Source organism: Osmerus mordax, chromosome 1 (assembly GCF_038355195.1).
Source record: "Osmerus mordax isolate fOsmMor3 chromosome 1, fOsmMor3.pri, whole genome shotgun sequence".
Taxonomy (NCBI): Eukaryota; Metazoa; Chordata; class Actinopteri; order Osmeriformes; family Osmeridae; genus Osmerus; species Osmerus mordax.
The window spans coordinates 10,477,461-10,497,969 of record NC_090050.1 but is presented as its reverse complement, the minus strand read 5'-3'; the positions used below and the strand labels follow the sequence as shown (position 1 = coordinate 10,497,969).

The 20,509-nt window shown below is 42.6% G+C and overlaps 1 protein-coding gene across 1 annotated transcript; it reads right to left on the bottom strand.

Annotated features, from left to right (window-relative positions):
• Nucleotides 1–8,232: 8,232 nt before the first annotated feature.
• slc6a1b (solute carrier family 6 member 1b) lies at nucleotides 8,233–14,237 on the bottom strand. The gene is made up of 14 exons (XM_067235115.1): nucleotides 14,000–14,237; nucleotides 13,584–13,715; nucleotides 13,295–13,395; nucleotides 12,919–13,028; nucleotides 12,665–12,797; nucleotides 12,195–12,329; nucleotides 11,851–11,954; nucleotides 11,388–11,512; nucleotides 11,096–11,208; nucleotides 10,708–10,839; nucleotides 9,662–9,764; nucleotides 9,469–9,569; nucleotides 9,048–9,215; nucleotides 8,233–8,343 (listed from the first exon to the last, which is right to left on the bottom strand). The coding sequence occupies exons 1-14, from the start codon at nucleotides 14,235–14,237 to the stop codon at nucleotides 8,233–8,235; spliced, it is 1,806 nt and encodes a 601-aa protein (XP_067091216.1).
• Nucleotides 14,238–20,509: the final 6,272 nt, after the last annotated feature.

Sequence of the window (20,509 nt, the reverse complement as noted above, 5' to 3'; positions counted from 1 at the left end):
GGTTTGAATGCGGCACACTTGTTAAGATAAGCATGTGCCTCCTTTCGGTGGATGGGGTGATGACTGAACATAAATGTGCAAACTAGTAGACTGTTGTTCCAATGTGTCACCTCACTCCTGGGTCCTGCTGCATCCTCATTCACTGACATTTTATGTAATATTTTTTTCAATCAGTAGTCCATCTTCACCACAGAGGAGCCAAGGGGGGAAGTCGAAAGGGACCACACACCCTCAACAAAGGCATAGTAAAGCACATATACTGTATCTTTTGCATACATAAATCTTTGATTGTGTAAATGTGTTTTCCATGGTACACAGAGCATCCACAGAGATGGAGAAACAGTGTAGCACAGTAAGTAGGTCATAAGAATAATACCAGGGGTTAACTATTGTGAGCAAGCTTAAAGCTGAACCTTTTCAAAGCACATCATGGATGGAATTGCAAATCGCAATAAGTGTGTTGGATTATTCTAGAATAAAATTACATCAAGATAGCCGTGTTCTCTTGTCTTCAAGAGTAGCATTGCACGATGGGAAGACACTGGCCACAATATTTGTTCTTAAAAATGGATCATGTCCAGTCATCTTTAATAAATGATCTGCTTAATGTTGCCAGTGTGACTAATAGCACAGCAAATTGCTAAGCGATTGTCTCTTAATCAGCAATCACGTTTGTGTGCTGTCTGACAATTAGGAAAGCTGCCTTTGAACTAGCTTCAATTAGAAATCCAGCACTATCTATCATTATGCAATTGTTCTTCTCCAACAACTACAGTATGGGGGGCAAAATTCCCTTTCAGTATGAAATGCATGTCTGCTCCTGATGAACATCTGTCTTGGACTTGAGGTAACCGTAGGAGACAAACGCCCTCGTCTTGTCAGCGTTATACACCATGTTGAATACGAAACTGCCTCGCATGCCAGCAGTCTAATTACATCCGATTTATCTCAGCGTTCCCCCGCAGCTACGCTCAAATGGAAGCATGAAAGACAATTGCACATTCTGCTCTGGTAGTTTAGGTTAGGGGCAGAGACAGGGGGCTGGGCTCTCTGTTCGCTCTCGTGCAGGTATGGCTGCTGTTTCGAGCACAAGGACTGCTCAGCCCTATTTACTGTAGTTCATCTATGTTCAAACGGAAGCATGTATTTGTGCATTTACCAATGTATGTGGTTTCATCAGCATTGCTTGGCACAGTAGCACTGATAAGCTGTTTCCCATTTGACTGTATATGACACACTGAACTGCCAGATCTGAGAGATTTCAGCACAAAATTCCAATGTTCAGCCTTTAAAGATGTCTCAAATACAGGATCTTCACAAAAAAACGGATAAAATGGATGTGTTGTTGGGTAAATAGCCATTCATATTTTATTTGACAGGTTACAGAATGTGTCCTACAACATGCACTGTGTCCCCCTACAGCATTGTTGGCTATCTTCCTGGCTTATCAATTCAGTAATTAGGAAGGAGACTCTTTCCACCAGTGAACAGTGTGTGACAGCTCAGGGCAGACAGGCATGACATCATAGTCCTTCCTCGGGCACACACACATCACCTGCCTTCCTCTTTCAGCTGCGCCTGTCTGAGCTACCCATTTCCCGCTTGAAACACAGGATGTAGTTCATGTTCATACAGCTTCACACGTTCCCACTGCTGCCCCGAACTCCGACTTTCTTCTATTGTTTGAATGTTTCCAAATGTTATTTATTCGATGTTTGCTTCAAAATTCGTACCATTGCTCTGTCACTTCCGTGTATAACTAAGGTTTCTGGCTTTGTAGGCTCTGTCTCACACCTAATACCAGCTGTCTGACTGGCCTGTCACTGGCAGAATGCCAATCTCCTGTCTCATCAGGGCAGGCAGGTGTGACGCTCCCCAATCCCACAGTATCTCTGTCTCTATGGCCAGTAGCCAGGCTGTTGGGCCTGATAAAGGCTGGGGATTAGCTCTGATGGCCGCAAGCATCTTCAGCAATAAGCTGTGGGAACACAGGCAGCATAAATGGTTGTGGTGGGTCAAACTCATTGTTTGAACCCAGTTGTGATGTATCAGCCTTCAGAGAGATTTTGAGAGAAGTTTTTTTTGTATGGGTAAATTCATTAAATCCTCTGAGGTTTAGCAATGTGTTTCAGTCAGGTTGTCCTACATTTACATGTAGTCATTTAGCAGACGCTCTTATCCAGAGCGACTTACAGTAAGTACAGGGACATTCCCCCCGAGGCAAGTAGGGTGAAGTTCCTTGCTCAAGGAATCGAACCGGCAACCTTCTGATTAATAGCCCGATTCCCTAACCACTCAGCCATCTGACCCCTCAATGAGTACAATATTACTTAATGCCAACCCACCTAAAAAATACATTTAGATTTTAGGCATTTAGGCAGTACTGAGTGCTGTAGAAATATGTGCCATGCGCACACTTCTACTTTGGTGGCTGAATGTTTTACTGGGGAATTAACGGTGTGTAAAGTCACAGCAACTTAAAAATGGGAGTATTACAGTCGATTAATGCTGTTCTCTTTTGTCATGCCAAGAGCAGTTGTCTAACCTTTGGCTAGAGTAAACACTCGTGAATCACTTGTTATGTCATATCGTAACCGGCTCCTGCAATAATGCCTGTGGTGGGATGTGACATGCATATCACAGAAATGCACATGCATCTTCTTCCACTGTGAGTGTGATGTCCCTTCGAAGTTTTGTCACAAGATTATTGATTCAGTGAGAAACAGGTCAGTCCTCATCAAGCTGAGCTGTACATGTTTGAACCTTTGCTGCATGCCCTATTTGCCAAGCAAGTTTCACTAACTTAGCATGGGAATTGGAGTGTAGTAACTAACAGTAATTAAATTAGCATCATTAAGAGCTTGTCTCTTTAACACAGAAGGTCACCATTACCCCCTGGTCAAAAGCCTTGTTATTTATGTTCTTATAGCCAGTGGTGTAAATTAACAAAGTAGAAACACTTAATTTTTGTATTTTGGGGGGAACTGTACTTGAATATTTATATTGGTGCCTACTTTGCACTGTACTTCTTACACAATTATTTAACGAAAATCTATACTTTTAGTTCCTAACATATCCCCAAACTTCTTTATTTCTCATTAGGAAATTAACAAAATGTTTCATGTTGAGGGGGAAATGTGCAATGAGTGCTCTACCTTATGTTGTATAGTAGGTCTATAGGGCCTGTTTCAACACAAAATATTTGGATCTGAAGAGATCAACTGTAGCATTCCACATAATCACAAGGCAGACAGTGAGGGGTTGTGGGTTTGACAAATAAACTGGTTAATTAGTGTGAGGAATGGACAACCAGCTGCATACATACGTCAGTTGTCTTCTCTCCATAGTAAACATACACCTCATCCTTTCAGATGGGTCTAACGTCTGTAAACACTGACTAGATATGTACAATTCCTCTTCCTGTGATAATCACTTTGAAAGGAAGTGGCCTCATCCATAATGGCGATGGTGAAACAGAAGGATGGAATGGAAATTGTCACTGGTATTCTTTAGCCTGCTCTCCCTTCATGTGTCTCTGGTTCCGTATACACGAAGAAAAAAAGAAGAAACAAGCTGCTTTAGAGTATTGAGATGCCCCCTGCACTCCTGGTACATTTGGTGATAAATGTGGCATGGCAAAAGCCCTGGGAGTCTGGGAGCTGGCTGAATGGCTGGGATCCTGGCATGGCAATCACTCACTCGACCGTGTAGGGAGGCAGTCGAGGAGAGGACAGGAGAGGAGAAGCGAGGCGAGGCAAGGGCTGAGCGCTGCTTGGGGCTCCTTATTCTTCCTGCCATGAGAGAAAGGAGACACTTCCAGCTGGAAGTCACGGTCCCTGGCTGACATAGAAGGCTCCCTTGTCTTCATCTATCAAAGGGAAATAGGTTCCAGAGAAAACGCATGTTTCACACCACCCTACCAGACAAGTGGCTCTATATGTTTCATGGGTTAATCCCATTATTATACTTCATCACATTCTTATGACTGCTATTATCTTTGCCACAAATACCCAATGCCCTTTTGTCTTGAGGAAACGGTTGCACTTGAGCTCTGTGAAACTTGAATAACAAGGGTTCTTATTCGCATCAATTTTGCATCATTAGATTTGTGACTGGGAGAGAACATCCTCTCCTGTAATCACGTCTTGAAATATCTCAAACAAATAGTTCAGGACTGGTTCTTGCATCACTTCCACTTTCTAATCATCCACCTTAGCACTCATTAATGTATATCAGCCCAACTAACCTGAAAAAAGGGATGGGGTAGAGTAACACATTATTCCAGTCAATTTACCCTGATGCCTTTCCCCACTAGGTGACAGGAAAACAATGTACGTGAAAGACAACTTGCCACCAGGAACGCAGGAACACCGGCTATTCTGATTGGCTGTGAGCACTGGAATCATTATTGGGTCTTGAAGCAATTATCTGCCTACAGAGAAGCAACATATGTGTCATTAACCTATAGCTTTAATACTGAAACTGAAACACATGTCTGCCTGGTAGAATCCTCTGGTGCCCATCACTTTCAATTTTCCTAATGCATATTGAAATGAGTCATCTGGAGAAAAATACACAGGGGAACATTTACAGACACGAAACACTGGTTTCAAAACAAAACAACAATACTGGCAATGAGAGATATTAGGAAATACAGCTTGGGATAAATATTGTGTTCATCATACCTGTATTAACCTAATACATCCTTACATCGCAATCTCAGCTCTATGATCCTTGTGGTCCATTGAAGTTGTGACACTAACACAGTGGATGAACATACAATTCCTACCAAATGGCTGATTGTGGCAGCAGCAGTGTCTCTGTACCCGTGAAATATCCATTCTGTGTGTTTTGGCAGTGTCGGCAGTACAGGCAATTAAAACTGTTCATTACGAAGCTTTGTTAGACAACAAAACCTCTAATCCCGTCATGTCTGCCTTTGATAAGGGTATTTGCCTCTCTTTCAACCTGCCTGTTTGGGGAAAACTGATAGTGATCTCTCCCCTGGGCAGAGAACAGACTACCTCTGCTCTGACAAAACGGATGTGGATTTGACCTGCAAACAGCCATTATGCTCCGTTGAACAAACAGTCGATGAATATTCACCATGGGTCAGATGCATGCACAGCCAAACCGTGTTCAAATGTGCATTCACCAATCCAAACTAACAAGAGAGGCTGTGGGTAAGATAACAGTGAAGGTTCAACAAATCAATAAACACAGATAATCCAACTCATGCGCTTCGATCCTGGACTTGAAGAGGAGGTATATTATATATCTTAGGTATATTTTCCCTGCACATGTCCGAGTCTCCCTCCGAAAATTGTTATGCAGTAGGAGAACGTGCGTGCTACTGTTGGCCGCTCGGCCAAGCTAGCAGGGAAACAGATTTACAATTACACAGTGTGCGAGCCCCCGGAGCAGGCAGCTACCTCTGCTACACTGGAGATGTCACTGCCACTACACTGATGACTGCTGAGAGGGGCAGGGGGGGCTGCATCATCACCCCGGCTTTGCATGTCTCCTACCCCATCAGCGCATCGTTTCAAAGCTACCATCACGGGGGAAGGGGGGTGGGGTGGGGGATTTCTTAGCCATAACGTACGTTGATAAGTACCACTGCATAACTGACATTTGAGATGTGCGTTCTAGTGACTGGGAGCCATGCAACCTTTTCTGTGGCGTTTAGTTCATAAAAGCGTTGCCAATTTATCTCCTTTACCCTGGGAAGCCCCCTTTGAAGATTTACTATAATAGGCTTGAGCTCCTGCACAATAGGGTGGTGGTCAGTGGTAGACAGTTGAGAACATAAAAGGGATGGGCCTAAACAGAGAGGTTGAATCCTGGATGTTTCCAAGCAGCTATACCATGGCAAACTACTTTTTTCAATATTCGATTGAATAATCTACAGAACCTCCATGCAAAAATAGGGAGTCAGGTGGCTGAGCGTTGAGGGAATCGGGCTAGTCATCCAAAGGTTGCCAGTTCGATTCCCGGTCATGCCAACTGACGTTGTGTCCTTGGGCAAGGCACTTCACCCTGCTTGCCTCGGGGGAATGTCCCTGTATTTACTGTAAGTCGCTCTGGATAAGAGCGTCTGCTAAATGACTAAATGTAAATATCATTGATTGGTTCACTTTATTGTGTAGGCTGTGCACTAGGTCAGATTATTGTGTAGACTGTGCATTAGTTCACAGCACCGTAGGTGTGTGTCAACTTATGTATTTAAGTATGCATCGCGGTAACGTGTTGAAAAGAAAATGTTGCTTTCCATACACATAATATTTTCTAATTAAAAGGATTATTTGGCATCAATCCTCTTCATTGTGAAATACAATGAATTACACTTGTCTTAGACACTACAAAACAGCAGACATTATAATCTATAGTTCTTTATTTACTTTTGCAGATAACATATATGGCAATCATGCTTTTCATATAACACCATCTAAAGACATTTATTATATTTTTTACATAGAATATTTTACATTAGGCCCATGAAACAGTTAGAAATATACAAAACAATTTTCTTTAACTAGACAGTGAATCTATTATTGTATTATTACTCTATTATTGTTATTGTAAGTAGCATTTCACATTTCTGAAAGATATGTGCTTTAGTTTCTGAGATAATCATATTATTGCAGAAAACAGCAAATAATATCAGATTTATCAACATTAAGACAAAAACGTCAGGTCATACAGACATTCACAGTTACATTTATTACACAGTACAGTTTTACAACATCATTGAAGAGAGAAAACTGCAGTATGGTAACTTTATACAAAATTCATGGAACCGTTATTCATTGCACATTTTAGTCATATCTTTGCAGTGTAATAGAACTAATTTGACCAGTTCCCTGTCACATGTAGCTGCCATAGCAAACTAGCATTATCCTTAAAGAAATAGATCATTGGCCAATATTTATCAATCCATCTGTATACAGTACTACATACTTAATAATACTTTTCCTTTATCAAATAAAACAAAAACGAAGGAATACTGTCAGTGGCATTGACCCTTTCAGTGTAGAACAGATTTTTGGGTCTATTAAAAGTTTCTCTCTCATAGGCTGCCATTGGAACCTGCACATCATGAAAACACACTATGGCTTCTACTTAGAGGACTGATTATTGGTTGAAGGTCTTCACAGCTCTTATCTCAGTGTAGTTTCAGCAGAGAATTTGGTCACTTCCACCATAGTTCCTGAGGAGTGGGATGCTAATATAGGTCAACTGATTCAGCAGGTGTGTCACCATGGGGTGTCCATTGTCACTGCTCACATGTTGTTTTGAGGATGCAACTTGTACCCTATTTCTTGCAGTGACAACTGGGATGCGTCATTTCCAATAGTTTAAAATATAAGTGTTACGTGTTCTCCATTAATTCCTTTTACATGAGTATGATTTTGGTCCTTTTCACTCTTACATAGAAAACATCCTAAAAATGATTCTAAAAAAAGTTTCAGACACATACAAACTTGTTGTTCTTTAGAAAACAAAGATACAATTGTAACAGTCTCTCGCTATAGGTTAATCTGTTTTTGTAAAGTACTCAATGTCATGAAAGGGTTTGATGATTTGAAATTCATACTGGCTTTGTGCTTTCAAAGGTCGCCCCAGGGCTGTGGTAAACTTTAGTGGCAAACTGCAGGATCATGGAAATAGTGTGATAGTCTGGCTGAGGGATGTCATGTAGAAGGTGATTTGGCCCTTTGCACATTCCCATGTGGTCATTGCTTATAATTGGTCAATACTTCGTTCCCATTATGCAATTTTCTTATTGCATTTATTCGCCTACAACATTGCATTCACTTATTTGTATTTCTTAAAAATACAAACAAACTTAATTTAATCTATATTTTTCTTTGTACAATAATAGTATTTTAATGGATTAATTACTTGTAAATATCTGAAATTAGCACAATACTGTTGAATCACATTGGGCCTTCAAATTTTAAATTATATTTCAAATTACAGTAATTCTAGGTCACATTTTAGAAAGACTAACATTTTTGCATATGAAATACAAACTATCACAAGAACATTGCTGGGTAGTTTGTCTTTCCTCTTCCTCTTTTTTACAAACATAACTAAACAAAAAAATGTAATCAGGTTGGTCACATTTTTCCCCTGGAGGTAGGTGATTATATTTCAGACATGGAAGTCCTTGGTTGTGCTCAACCTTGATTACGTTTTCTGCGTGACAGTAGACCTTTGAGATGGGGTTTAGATATAAGCTTCCTCATTGGGTGGGTTAACGCTTTCTGTCTGCTGTTCAGGCCCATTCTCTTGGGCTTTGGGTACCAATACCACTGGTTTGATCATTGACCGCAGACGCTGCAATGAAAAACATCTGAGTCAGATAACTGACACAGGTAAGGACACATACAGTACATCAAGACTTAATAATGAGCACATGACAACCTTCAAAGTTAATGTTCATGGATAATATTAGTTCATCGTTTGCCTCTTCATTGAAAAAGAACTGCCAAAAGAACCTAGAAGCTAGCTGTGGTGCTACACATGGCTTCCATACTCGACATGGCTCGATAACTCTAATATACTTTTGTCTACTCTTTAACTAGTCTTGCATGTCGAACTCATGTCTGCACCCTAAGGTATCAAATACAAATATAATTTATTCTAATCACATCGACCCAAGGCAGTGGACCCTAGGCAGTCAGGCACCGGCTTGTTAAGTGTTTTGTAAGAGCGAAGCGCAGTATGGCTGGCACACACTAATCAAGTGACTGATTGCTACAATCAGGCGATCTGGATAAGCTGATGTTAAAAGGCTGACACCTGCTCATCGTCAGCGACAACCAACCGTGGCCTCCGTCAGCAATTACTGCTCATTTGACTGGAGACGGAGCGGCTCTAAACAGGCTTCCGCATCTGTCATGTCTCCAGCTCAGTCGACCGAAACCACAGTGAAACGCACACAATATGAAGTACACGGTGTACTGTCAAGAGTACAAAAGAGCGATGGACTTGAGCTAACCGCTGAACCCCTGTGTGTGAGGGAGAGTGGAGAGGTGTACCTCTTTGTATGTGCCCTTCAGAGAGAGGAACATGTAGACCATGTAGCCGGGTATGAGGAGCATTGAAGACAAGGCCATACACCAGCCCACACCCTGGCCCCACTTTGGGAACACATAGTTGTTCAACTTGAGAGGAACCATCTGGACAGCACTGAAGATGAACACTCCCTGGGAGACAAGGATGAAGAACACACAGTCGTACCACTAACGGACAACAACCAGCCTAGGAGTCAACACCAGACAGTTGGATATAGATGAACTAAGTCCCACCCGTGATGGATCTCCGACGAATACAAACAGTCCCGAAGCATGCAGCGACCGACGTGACGAGCTCATTTCGTGTGTGTTTCTGTATGTGTGTTTGTGTGTGCGTGTGTGTGTGCGCGCGCGCAATTTGTACGAGAGAAAAAGGACAACTTACAGCCACGATAAGAGGAGTGAACACAACCCAGCAGGCCTTCCACCACAGACAGGGTCTGTAGCCAATCATCTCCTGGATGTTGTCATAGAACTTGTCCACACCTATCACACAATGACACGTGTCGGTGACAGAGGTCGTCCATTGTCACGCCAAATATGGCGCGCCTCTTTGTTCTTCTTCTCGTAAAACTCACCATAGAACCAGGAAATGGAGACACACTCGAAGAACACCAGGAAGAGCAGACACATTCCACTGGCCGAGTAGTAGTCAAACAGTTTGAACACGTAGAGGCCACCCTGTAGGGGAGAGAGAGAGAAGACGAGCGATGAGGACGAGGAGTATCAAATCGTTCGCATGGAATAATCGGCGAGGCGAGCGCACCAGTGGTGAGGGTTGTTGACCTATACCCAGAAGGTGTGATGCAGCAGGGGACTCCTAGTGAGATGTGGAGAGCTAGATGCTCAGTGCTCAGCTGTAATGAGGCCCGCAATTTCACCTCGTCAGGGCTGACGACATGACATCCAGCCCTTCACGATGATGTTGAATCATCCAGAACCATGGAGCTACGTAAGCATGCAGTAGACTCTATAGAATCTTATGACAGTTTGAGACATTATGAACTGGTATGATAGCAGAATAGATGATCTGTCCAGTTCACTAGTGGGGGGGGAAGTGCCCTTTACGAGCCAAAGTTTAGGACTTTGGGGTTTTGAAGGCTGGCCTCATTTTAAGGTCGAGAGAGATGACAACAATCTTCCTATATACTGTATATGTCTGTTTCGGGAGTCATTCAGATGTGGCCAAAGTGATTTAAAGATTGTGGACTGGAATCCTGCATTTTCTTAGTCATCAACTTGATGTGTAATTATCTGCTAGAATGGCACACTGAATCCTAGGGGGTTCCTTGAAATCTGAACTGTGACTTGCTTAATTGTCGTTGTATTGTAGTTGAGGGATGGTGTGGCTGGCTGACATAATGATATAATAAAACATGTCAGCCAGGCTGTTCCTGTCAGGACAGCGATATCTCAGGGGAAAGAGGGAAGATTCCACCCGGGGCTTTCAAATAAGCAATTCTTCACAATCCACCAGTGTAGCATGCCCTTATCCTCACGTGAACCTGGCAGGTTCTTTTACAGAGCACTTTCCTAGCTAAGTCACTTTGCACTATCACAGAGATTAAGATACAATGTGGGGATTGAAAACACAACAGAGGCAGAAGCAAGAGTCTTTGTGCACCTGTGTGATGTTGGACAGGCCGATGATGTACGAGATGAAACAGACGCCAGCGATGAAGAGCTCTCGTCTTCCCCTGAGAACCCGTGGGAACTCGTCCACCAAGGCAGTAATGAAGCCCTCCACGGTGCAGAACTGGAAAAGCAAGAGCAACCATCACAGCTAAATCAGCACATGGGAGTTACCACAACCCACACCTCAAATTTGGAACAACACTATGACAGTCTCTGAAATGGCAGTATTCGTTCCATAGAGCCTTCCAACAGAGTGCTGGTTTTGGGATTGAGGGGTGGGTGTTTGATTTGTGGCAAATAACTATAATTCACATTTCTCTGACATATTTCACGTTTTTGATACAACAGGAAGCTTGGCAGGTGTTTTTCTCCCTCACCTGACTGTCAATTCCAAGCATGAGGAGCATGGAGAAGAACAAGATAGCCCACAGTGGGGAGATAGGAAGCTGAGTCACTGCCTCGGGATACGCCAAGAAGGCTAGTCCTGGACCTGAGGGGGGCACACCAGAACACTCAGGGACAAGACTGACGCACGCTGATTTGTGCCTATGTAGCGCCACATCATGTCCCTTCTTGGCTGATAATGTACATAATGTATGCATGAATGGAAGCGTTTTGTGTGCGAGAGTTACTGTCAGTCTTATCGAGATTGATACTGATTACAATTACCTGACGCAGCCACATCAGCAATAGGCCTCTTTGTCACGTTTGCCATGAAGCCGACAATAGAGAAAATGACTAAGCCGGCGAACATGCTGGTAAAGGAGTTGATGCAGCACACAATGACTGAATCCCTGTGGGGGAGAGACAAAGCAGGGGCCGTGTATTGTTACGGCCGTATCCATTCCTTATCAAGCCTTCCCACATTTTTTGGGGGGGAGGGAAGTCAATTTGCATTCTACTGCCACGCTACAATGCAATGCTTAAATACTGACCCATTCATTTCACCAAAAAGCACTGCCAGTTTCCGAATGAGAGAAAACAGAGATCTACTCCGATTGTTTTGGGCAGCTGACAGATGTGTTTACTATCTCTGTTTCACACAGGCGATATCCAGCCTACACCGTCAGCTGAGAGCGCTAGTACAGGGGTTTGCATAGAGTGGGATTGAGCTGCTGTAATTTCAACAAACCTGTAAACATTGTTATTGAATGGATTGTAACTTCCAAGTGCAATCAGTGACCCGAGGCCCAGTCCGTAGGAGAAGAAGATCTGAGTGGCGGCATCCAACCACACCTGACAAAACAGAATGAATGGGGTTCAAAAGAGCTGCAAATGAAAGCAAGCTGCACTCGTCTTCTAGTGCTGTACCCTTCTCCCCTGAGAGGGACGTGGGCACTCCCACATGCATGTGTAAACATAGCGGAGCTGGACTGTCAACGGGTGTTTCAGGGCAAGTGGGTGTTTCTCCTATACACATTGAAGCAGTGACATCATTCCTGCACGTCGCCTTGTTTACAAAAAATCCTGCAATACCTCCGATTCCTTCAGCTTGCTGAACTCAGGGGTGATGTAGAAGAGGATTCCATCTATGGCTCCAGGTAAAGTGATCCCGCGGCAGAAGAGTATGAAGAGCATGAAGTAGGGGTAGGTGGCAGAGAAGTACACCACCTGCGGGAGAGACAAGACGAGATAGAGGCGCTCTTCAATCCTTGGAGGAAGATACTCACTAAACGTCTGCATTCCAAATCAAATGGACCAATCGAAAACAAACGAAACTGGGGATAGAAGTGTTGACGGGGTTGCGGGTTGAGGAGGATCATTCTAATAATCTCTTTTGAGAACTGAAATGATTTGGAGTAGCTTTTAAATGTGTGTCGGAAAGGAAACATAAAATGGACGATTACCACTTGCAGGATCCTACTGCAACAAATTGAAAAAGAGATACATTCTTGGGACACAAACAGGGCCAGATTGTTACTTGAATGGCGTTGATAAATCCTTACCTTTCCAGTCCAGCCGACACCTTTCCAGATACAGAAGTAGACCAGGACCCAGGCTATGGCCAGCGTTATTGCAAGAGGTATTCTAATCTCACCTGGCTTGTCAAGCCCATCAGTCATCTGATGCATATTACGTCTACAAGGCAACAACAGGGTCTTGATTACCACACGTGTTCACCAGCAGTACTGATCACCAAATCACAGCCACGGAACGTTTGATTCACTCAAACAAATGAATGAACAGTGCATCGTCTTACTCCCAAAACTCCACCACTGCGCTAGTCAGGTTGGTGGCATCTGCGATGCTGTAGTTGGTGTAACACCGATCTGTATTCCATGAGTTGCCACAGGATTTCCATGGTAGCTCCTGAAATAACAAAGGCAGCTCTCCTCACTGTTGTCATGTTGCCAGACCCTCACCCTCCATCTCCCTAGCATCCTGCCACTCAACACAGATTCATTCAGGACACTTTGATTGATTTATTCTTAAAAATCTTGACAGATGCATGCAGGCTATGCTCTCATATGGACCCTCCATCCCCTCCCTCTATATTCCCCCACATGAACACACACACACACACACACACACATGGGGCTCAGTCTGTCTGGAACAGTGATAAAAAGCATACTCACAGTTGTAAAGGAGCTGTACAAATAGTAAATGGCCCAGGCAATGATTACAATGTAATAGATGTTTAGCCAGAAAGAAAGCACTGCAGCGGCCAGGCCCACACCTAAAGGGATAGCAGGAATACTATTTTACGAAGCTATTTATACATACAATAAAATAGGATGTTTAAACAATGTATAAAATGCATGTTAACAGAACAAGGAAATATAATGATTTTCTTTGCCTTTATGCAAGATCAATCTGCAGTGAAACTCAGGTTTTGACTGTGGGACTAATATATGAATTATTTACCTTTGAACATTGGGGCAAGTTTCCATACCCCAAGCCCTCCAATCGACGTGTACTGACCGAGGGCCGTTTCGAGCAGAAACAGGGGCATACCAGCAAATATGAGGGTCAAAAAGTATGGGATCAAGAAGGCGCCTAGATGAAAGATGAAAATCAAGGCAAAACATCTGTGAATATAAGTGTGCCATTGCATACATCATAACATTTCATATAATCCACGGCTAAAACATTTTAGTTTTTCATAATGCGCCCGATGCATCTCGGCAACGCGTGTGCGCACAATTACGCACAACGACACGGAAAAAATTACTTGACCATTTGAGATTACGTAATTGAACGCCCAGAACAAATTGGTTGACTGAGGAGTAGTGATTTTTGCCTCCGTGAAACTCGGACAAATGCCAACATTTCTTGATTACCTCCTCCGTTTTTCCCACAAAGATAAGGAAATCTCCAGACATTTCCAAGTCCAATTGCGTATCCAACACATGACAGAAGGAAGTCAAATTTCCCAGCCCATGTTTCTCTTTCGGGGAGTTCCTTTTTCGTCTTCTGGACTTTAACAACCAGGGTTTTGGGTTTGTCATTGGTAGTGGGCGCCTCATTCACCTCAGTCAGGACGTGTCCATCCGAGGCTTTAGTACCATTAGTCGCCATGTCTCTGCTTTTTACAAAGGTCCTGACAGGTGGACGGGAGATTTCAGCACCAGTCCACGTAGACAGCAGTTTCGCGGTTCGTTACCCAGTCCTTGGACCGTAGATTTGGTAGCAAATCAAGAGAAGTAGGGACAGCGTGCCAGTAGTGAATAGACAGCCTAAAAGGGAAAGAGGATTATGTTAATTGTAGTGGAAGACGAGAATACTTAATTTTACATGAGGTTGCCTACTTTATACGTTTTCTTCAATCATGGTTGGGAAATGTAATTTTGGAAATCAAATCACCCCCGAAAATAAACGAGTAGTTTAATGTGTTAAGTTTTGTCACTGACCCATTTACTGTGCATTTCATTTCGAAACCCGTAAATAACCCTTGAGCACCAAGGGGGAGGTAATTAAAGAATTTCAAAGACGGAGCCATTGTCCTATCCATCTAAACAGAAGGCATCTAAATAAAGCTAACTTACATTTACAGCCAAGAAAACCAACCCACATTATTTATTTAATCTAATTGAGAAAGGGAGAACAATTTATCGTTAATTAATAAATTACGTAAATTAATGTAGCACTAATAAACGGCATGGATTGCTCAAATTATGCAAACCTTTTCACATAAATTTTACATTGCGAATACAAGTTAAAAAACTGTGTCTGGAATTAAGCGCTCCAACTCATTGAAGATAATGTAACGTGCGTAATTCTGGTATGCACAGTTTGTCCTCCTTCTCATTTATAATGTTACAAGTTGTTCCATGAAAACAGAGCCACATTTTTGTCTACAGTCATGGAATGCAATATCGACTTTTGTTGAACTCCGTTGAGTAAGAGAAGACTCAAACAAAGGAATGTTGAGGCTGCCCAGATTTACGCGCGAAGCCTTTTTATGCATTTCTGCATAGGCTACTGACAAATGTAATGCTTTTCATTCACGGTGGAAGCACAACTTAAACATAACACTGTTTTTGTGGTGTAAATATTCAATTGTAATTTGACTGCTTCTGCAGCCTATTACGCGCAGCACACGTACAACCAAATTTAACTCCACAGTGGCGCAACTATCCAAAACAACTCCACACGGTTCTGTGCAGTGCCATCAAAAAGTCTCTTTTTTAAACACCAATTCAAGTAAAATACTTCACTTACAGAATAATTGTATTTTCAGCCAGTATTTTGTCGGTGGTAATATCCGTGCGTTGCTGGATTCCCAAAGTAGTTTTCTTGAAATTCTACAGGATCAAACCAAAGACAAACTTTTCCATTTGAAAAAATGAAATCAAAACTATTATCCTGAGAGGTAAACGTGAGCAAATTACGTCTAGTGAGGTGCTGTCCAAAAGAGTGGTGCTGAAGGAGAGGGGTAAAGAAGACAGAAAAGGGAGCAGCTTCGCCTTGCGCCACCGTCTAACTTCAGAGACCAGGGACGTTACATGGAGCACAGATCCCCGCTCTCATCTACATAGCGTCAATGTCATCTGAAAGTCGACCCTCCCCGTATCCAACATTTCCACCACTGAGATCGCAGCGGGTTTGAGGCTGGAGCATCCTCTTGTCTCAAGGTTTTATATGGTTTGTGTTTTTCATTACGCTATTTTTTCTTCTGACTGGGCAACGCCAGTCAGTTGATACGTAATACAATATGACCCAACGATTTGAGTGATGTGTGACCATTCCGATTATAATGAGTTACCCCACTAACCTAAGCTGAACAAACGTGGTCGACGTACTTGTCCAGTGATCACAGTTCTTGTCGAAATTGATAACTTCTGTCACAAAATGTTAGCGTGGCATAACAATAACAGTAGTTTGAATAGTAGCAATCGGGTGGGAGTAATGGTGTCGGTAGGCCTAACGTACCACTTTAGTCTTCATACTGTATAATGTCCATTTAATGTTTATACCCAGTATCATGCAAACGGTTACCCTATGTGACCTCCACTCATCCAAATTATTTAGAGGAATGTCGTGTCATGGTAGCACATCAGTGGTAAAATGTTATGGGAGATAGGCTAACCATTAAATAAGTTAGGCTGCTTAAATGAACGCCAAAACTCTATAGTGGCAGATACTGATGATGCCAATCTATCACTGGTGCCTGACTAAATGCGATAAAGAATTATGTCAATAGTCGTCGAGTCTAGCATGTGCGATAAATTGAAAACTGCGTTAATAATCCTTAGCACACTGTCTGCTGAAACGAAATGCTCATTGTGAAACAACCTAAATGAATACATTTAATGCAGAATTTAACTTGTACAGAGATAGTCATGGCATGCATCGAGACAGGAGATTATTATTCATGGGAATAGCAGTAGCCTAAATCAGAGTGTTGGCAAATAATGAGACATGACATGTCTCATGTTAACTCCTTGTCAGAATGATGTGTCCTTTCTCATTTCCAATTAAGTATGGTAAAACTAAATTGGATATAATAAAAGTATATTTGCTTTACGAGAATGTCAGGTCTGTCCAATGCCTACATTCATGATCCAAAATATGGAATAGGTGTTTGGAACATAGTGACTGGATACAAACACGAGCCTTGTAAAGCTGCTAACCGTACAATATTCAAAGGAACACAGCGACTGATTGTGAAAGCCATCCAACCACACACTCCTCAGTCAAGCCTACAATACAGTATAGATCCATGGGTATAGATCAGTGGCCCAGCATCTGATTACAGATCAAGAGGTTGCAGGTTCATATCCAACCCTTGTAATGAATGTCGCTAAACAAATACATTATTATTTCTCCTGACGTGAGAAAGACACAGCAGATGTAAGTCCCGTCGTGCACAAACACCGTTTTGTGCATCCATGGCAAATTCTAGCATAATACCATTATTATGACATAAGCCACAATGCAGAATATTTCATGTGCACTGTGCTCCTAAACAAAAAAAATTACAAAGTCGTTGGTCTAGACTGGAGGAGTCAGTCAGTTAGTCAGTTAGTTAGTTCAGAGACCAGGGACGTTACATAATAGCCAGTTGATCAACTAGTAATTCGGTCTGTCTGTCTGTCTGTGCGTGACCAACACACATTCTCTCTCCCTGTCCCTTTCCTTCTGCCATCTCACTTTACCTCTCTGACAATGGGAAATGTGTTCATCTGTATGATCTGCGACACCAGCAAAGGCAAGTTGAGAAACTCAAATGCCGGCAGATGGTGAGCCAATGAGGGGTGAGCTAACCTACTGATGATACAAAATGAAATTTAGCATTTCCAATGCCATCTGGTTGCTTTGCCTTGGGGGAATGTGGGAGATCAGGCGAGTCAAACGTTCTGACAACACACACGGAGAACTGTAACGCTTGGCAGTGGCTGGTGCCACACCTCACTGTAGGCCTGTGCAGTGACCCTCGTAATTGCAGAGGGTGTCGAGGCTGCAGCTTCCGCTGATTTTATTGTTACCGTTACAGCCTTTTGACAACTCAACACCAGCAAAGTTACTTATCACATGGTTGATACACATACCAAAGACGGTCTGCGATGTCAGTCAATGGGCACCGAGTCAGTAGAGCACTAAACCTCATGTTCACATTCACACACTTCCCAGAAATTAACTATGAACTAGGAATATAAAATCTCATTAGATAAAGCATACTCAATAAGATATATACTGTATGTATGGTATGTTTAGCTCATTTATTCCACCAAAATTGGGCTGTGACCTGACCTTAAGGCCAATTCTCTTCACCCCTCTGTTCCTAAAAAGCACTATATGTGACATTTGATGTGTGAGATGTAAAAAAACATGACAAGAGAAGCTGTTTTTTAAGCATCAGGGCAACAAACAGGCACCTCATTACTAGACTGCTCCACACCACACTTGAAGGTTTCTTTTTATTATAGCCATTTGGGTTTTACAATGGTTCCTTCAAAGAGCCATTTAACAATAAAATATTTACTGAGAGAGACAGTAAAAGCCAATTAAAAGCTACGCTCGGCCTATTTTACACCCTTTAAACAATGCTCCCCAGAAATTCCACACACATAATCATTTAAATGTATGTCCTTTCCTTTGAAACCTTGGTTTTCACAGTAGCTTGTTTACAGACACACTGTGAGAGAAGCAGCGATTCCAAAAAGCATCCATTAATTCTCCCATGGTAGAGCAAAGGAGGGATTGGTGTCAGAACTAGTTATGTGTGACACTAGGCCAGCATAGAATGTGGTTGGCTCTTCATTGGTAAGGCAGTCAGGTAGGCTGCAACGAGCCCTCCAGAAGAGGCTCAATGCTCTGTTTCCGTTCCCTGTGAATGGCTGGAGACAGACTGGCGTGTCTGTTGCCGGGCGATAAACCAAAAGAACTCAGGATCCACTTCTATAGAGGGGGGACACAGAGGAGCGGGGAAAACAAACAGGTGCCTCCCTCAAACTCTCAGCATTGGAGAATCTCACTGATAAGAGAAAACTCATTTCAACATAAATCAGACGATAACCTTTCAGACTCCAGATACTGTGCGCAAGATAAGCCACTGACTGTCTTTTGAGACATGGTAACATTAATATTCACCATACAATGTGAAACTGAATAAGAAACAATGGGTTAATGGGACAGTATAGTATTCTTGGTTTCAACTAACTGAATATAATAGCATATCAGAGATGCAAATAATATTTTGGTTATAGTAGCCTATAACCTTAACATTAATAACATCAAAACAACATCCAAAGATCTAACAAGTTATTAACTGGAAATGTTTGTCACAACGGTGCCATGCTTGTTTTTCTGTTGTTAATGTACGGACGCTGGTATGATTCATGGTGTGGTGTGTTTTTATTGGTTAATCATTGCCTTTGAACACTACAAAGCAGCTACCTGACTCAGATACAGACAGAAAGAAAGGCTTTGAATGAACCTAGTCCCTTCAATGCGTCTTTACTTACAATAATGAAAAACACAACAAAGACATAAATGAGCGATTAATATGCAAACGTCGAATGATTTACATAATGTATTCAAAGTATTATTTTTTCCAAAAGTAAAAAGTAGCTCATGCCAAATTGCACCTGGACTACATCCTGTGTGTTTTCTCTACTGCTTTCATCTACTATTACTACTTCTACAGTCCTGTCTCACAGTGTCCTCTAAAGAAATCTCAAGGGGGGGGGGGGTTCTCATTTAACAGGTGAAGGTGTCCTCATTCCTGCTAACCACAACTGACACAACTTACAGTACCTGAAAAAGGAACATGACAGCCACTGACATGTGTTCCTTCCTGTAACCGTGGGGGGGGGGGGGGGGGGGGGCCTCGGGCGGGGCGGGGCCCTTGCAGCACTTGAGCGTGGCATACCTGTTTAACATGTACCTTGTGACATCTTAGGTGCACAGTTGTTCCTGCATTTCAAAGGGGAACATGTCAACAGGTATGGATTGATTTGAGCTTCTAACATCAATGTCACATTTCCATCACAGCAGAAATAAATCTGTAAAAAAAAAAAGAAATTGGATGCAGGCTTATTTTAGACTTACAGAACACTGATATTACCTTAAACGATAATTCATTGCAGTAGAAAAGAATCAGATGTATAACTGTCCAACATCTATCTGCCTTCCTGTTCAGTGTCAGGGGGCTTGGGCTTGTGGTTGAGTGGACTTGATGGGCTGGGTTGTCCCTCTCTGGGTGAGCTCTGATTTCCCCGTTCACAGTAATGGAGGTAGACAGAATTGGAGCCACCAGTCAAGGCTAATATTCAAAGTTAATGGCTTTCTGTGGATCTGAATTCATGGCCACCTGCCCTCAATGCCGACTGAATAATCGAGAAATCGAAAAATGAAAGATCTTTTTCTTCTCTCTCTCTCTCTCTCTCTCTCTCTCTCTCTCTCTCTCTCTCTCTCTCTCTCTCTCTCTCTCTCTCTCTCTCTCTCTCTCTCTCTCTCTCTCTCTCTCTCTCTCTCTCTCAGACTCTGTCACACCATTTACTGTGCATTTTACCGACTGTGTCAAAGTGTGGCAGCAATCTGTTTTTGGTGATTACAGCCTTGGATGTCATGACCGACAACTCAATTAAATTGCATCATTTGCAAGAAACAACTGAGCCTTTCGCCTCACTAACCAAAGAGATGATCAAGAAAGTCTAAACTAAAACAAACAAAGAAGAAACTAGAGGCTCTCTCGTAGTTCATGGCCACCTCAAGGCAGATGTCTATACAAGACTCTGCTGTAGTAGCAATATTTGCAGATGTGTTGCTAGGCAACAGTGCAGTTGGCTTCGGTCGGTGCTCTCCTGTGGGTTGCCTCTGTGGCAGATGCTGGGAATAGGCTTCAT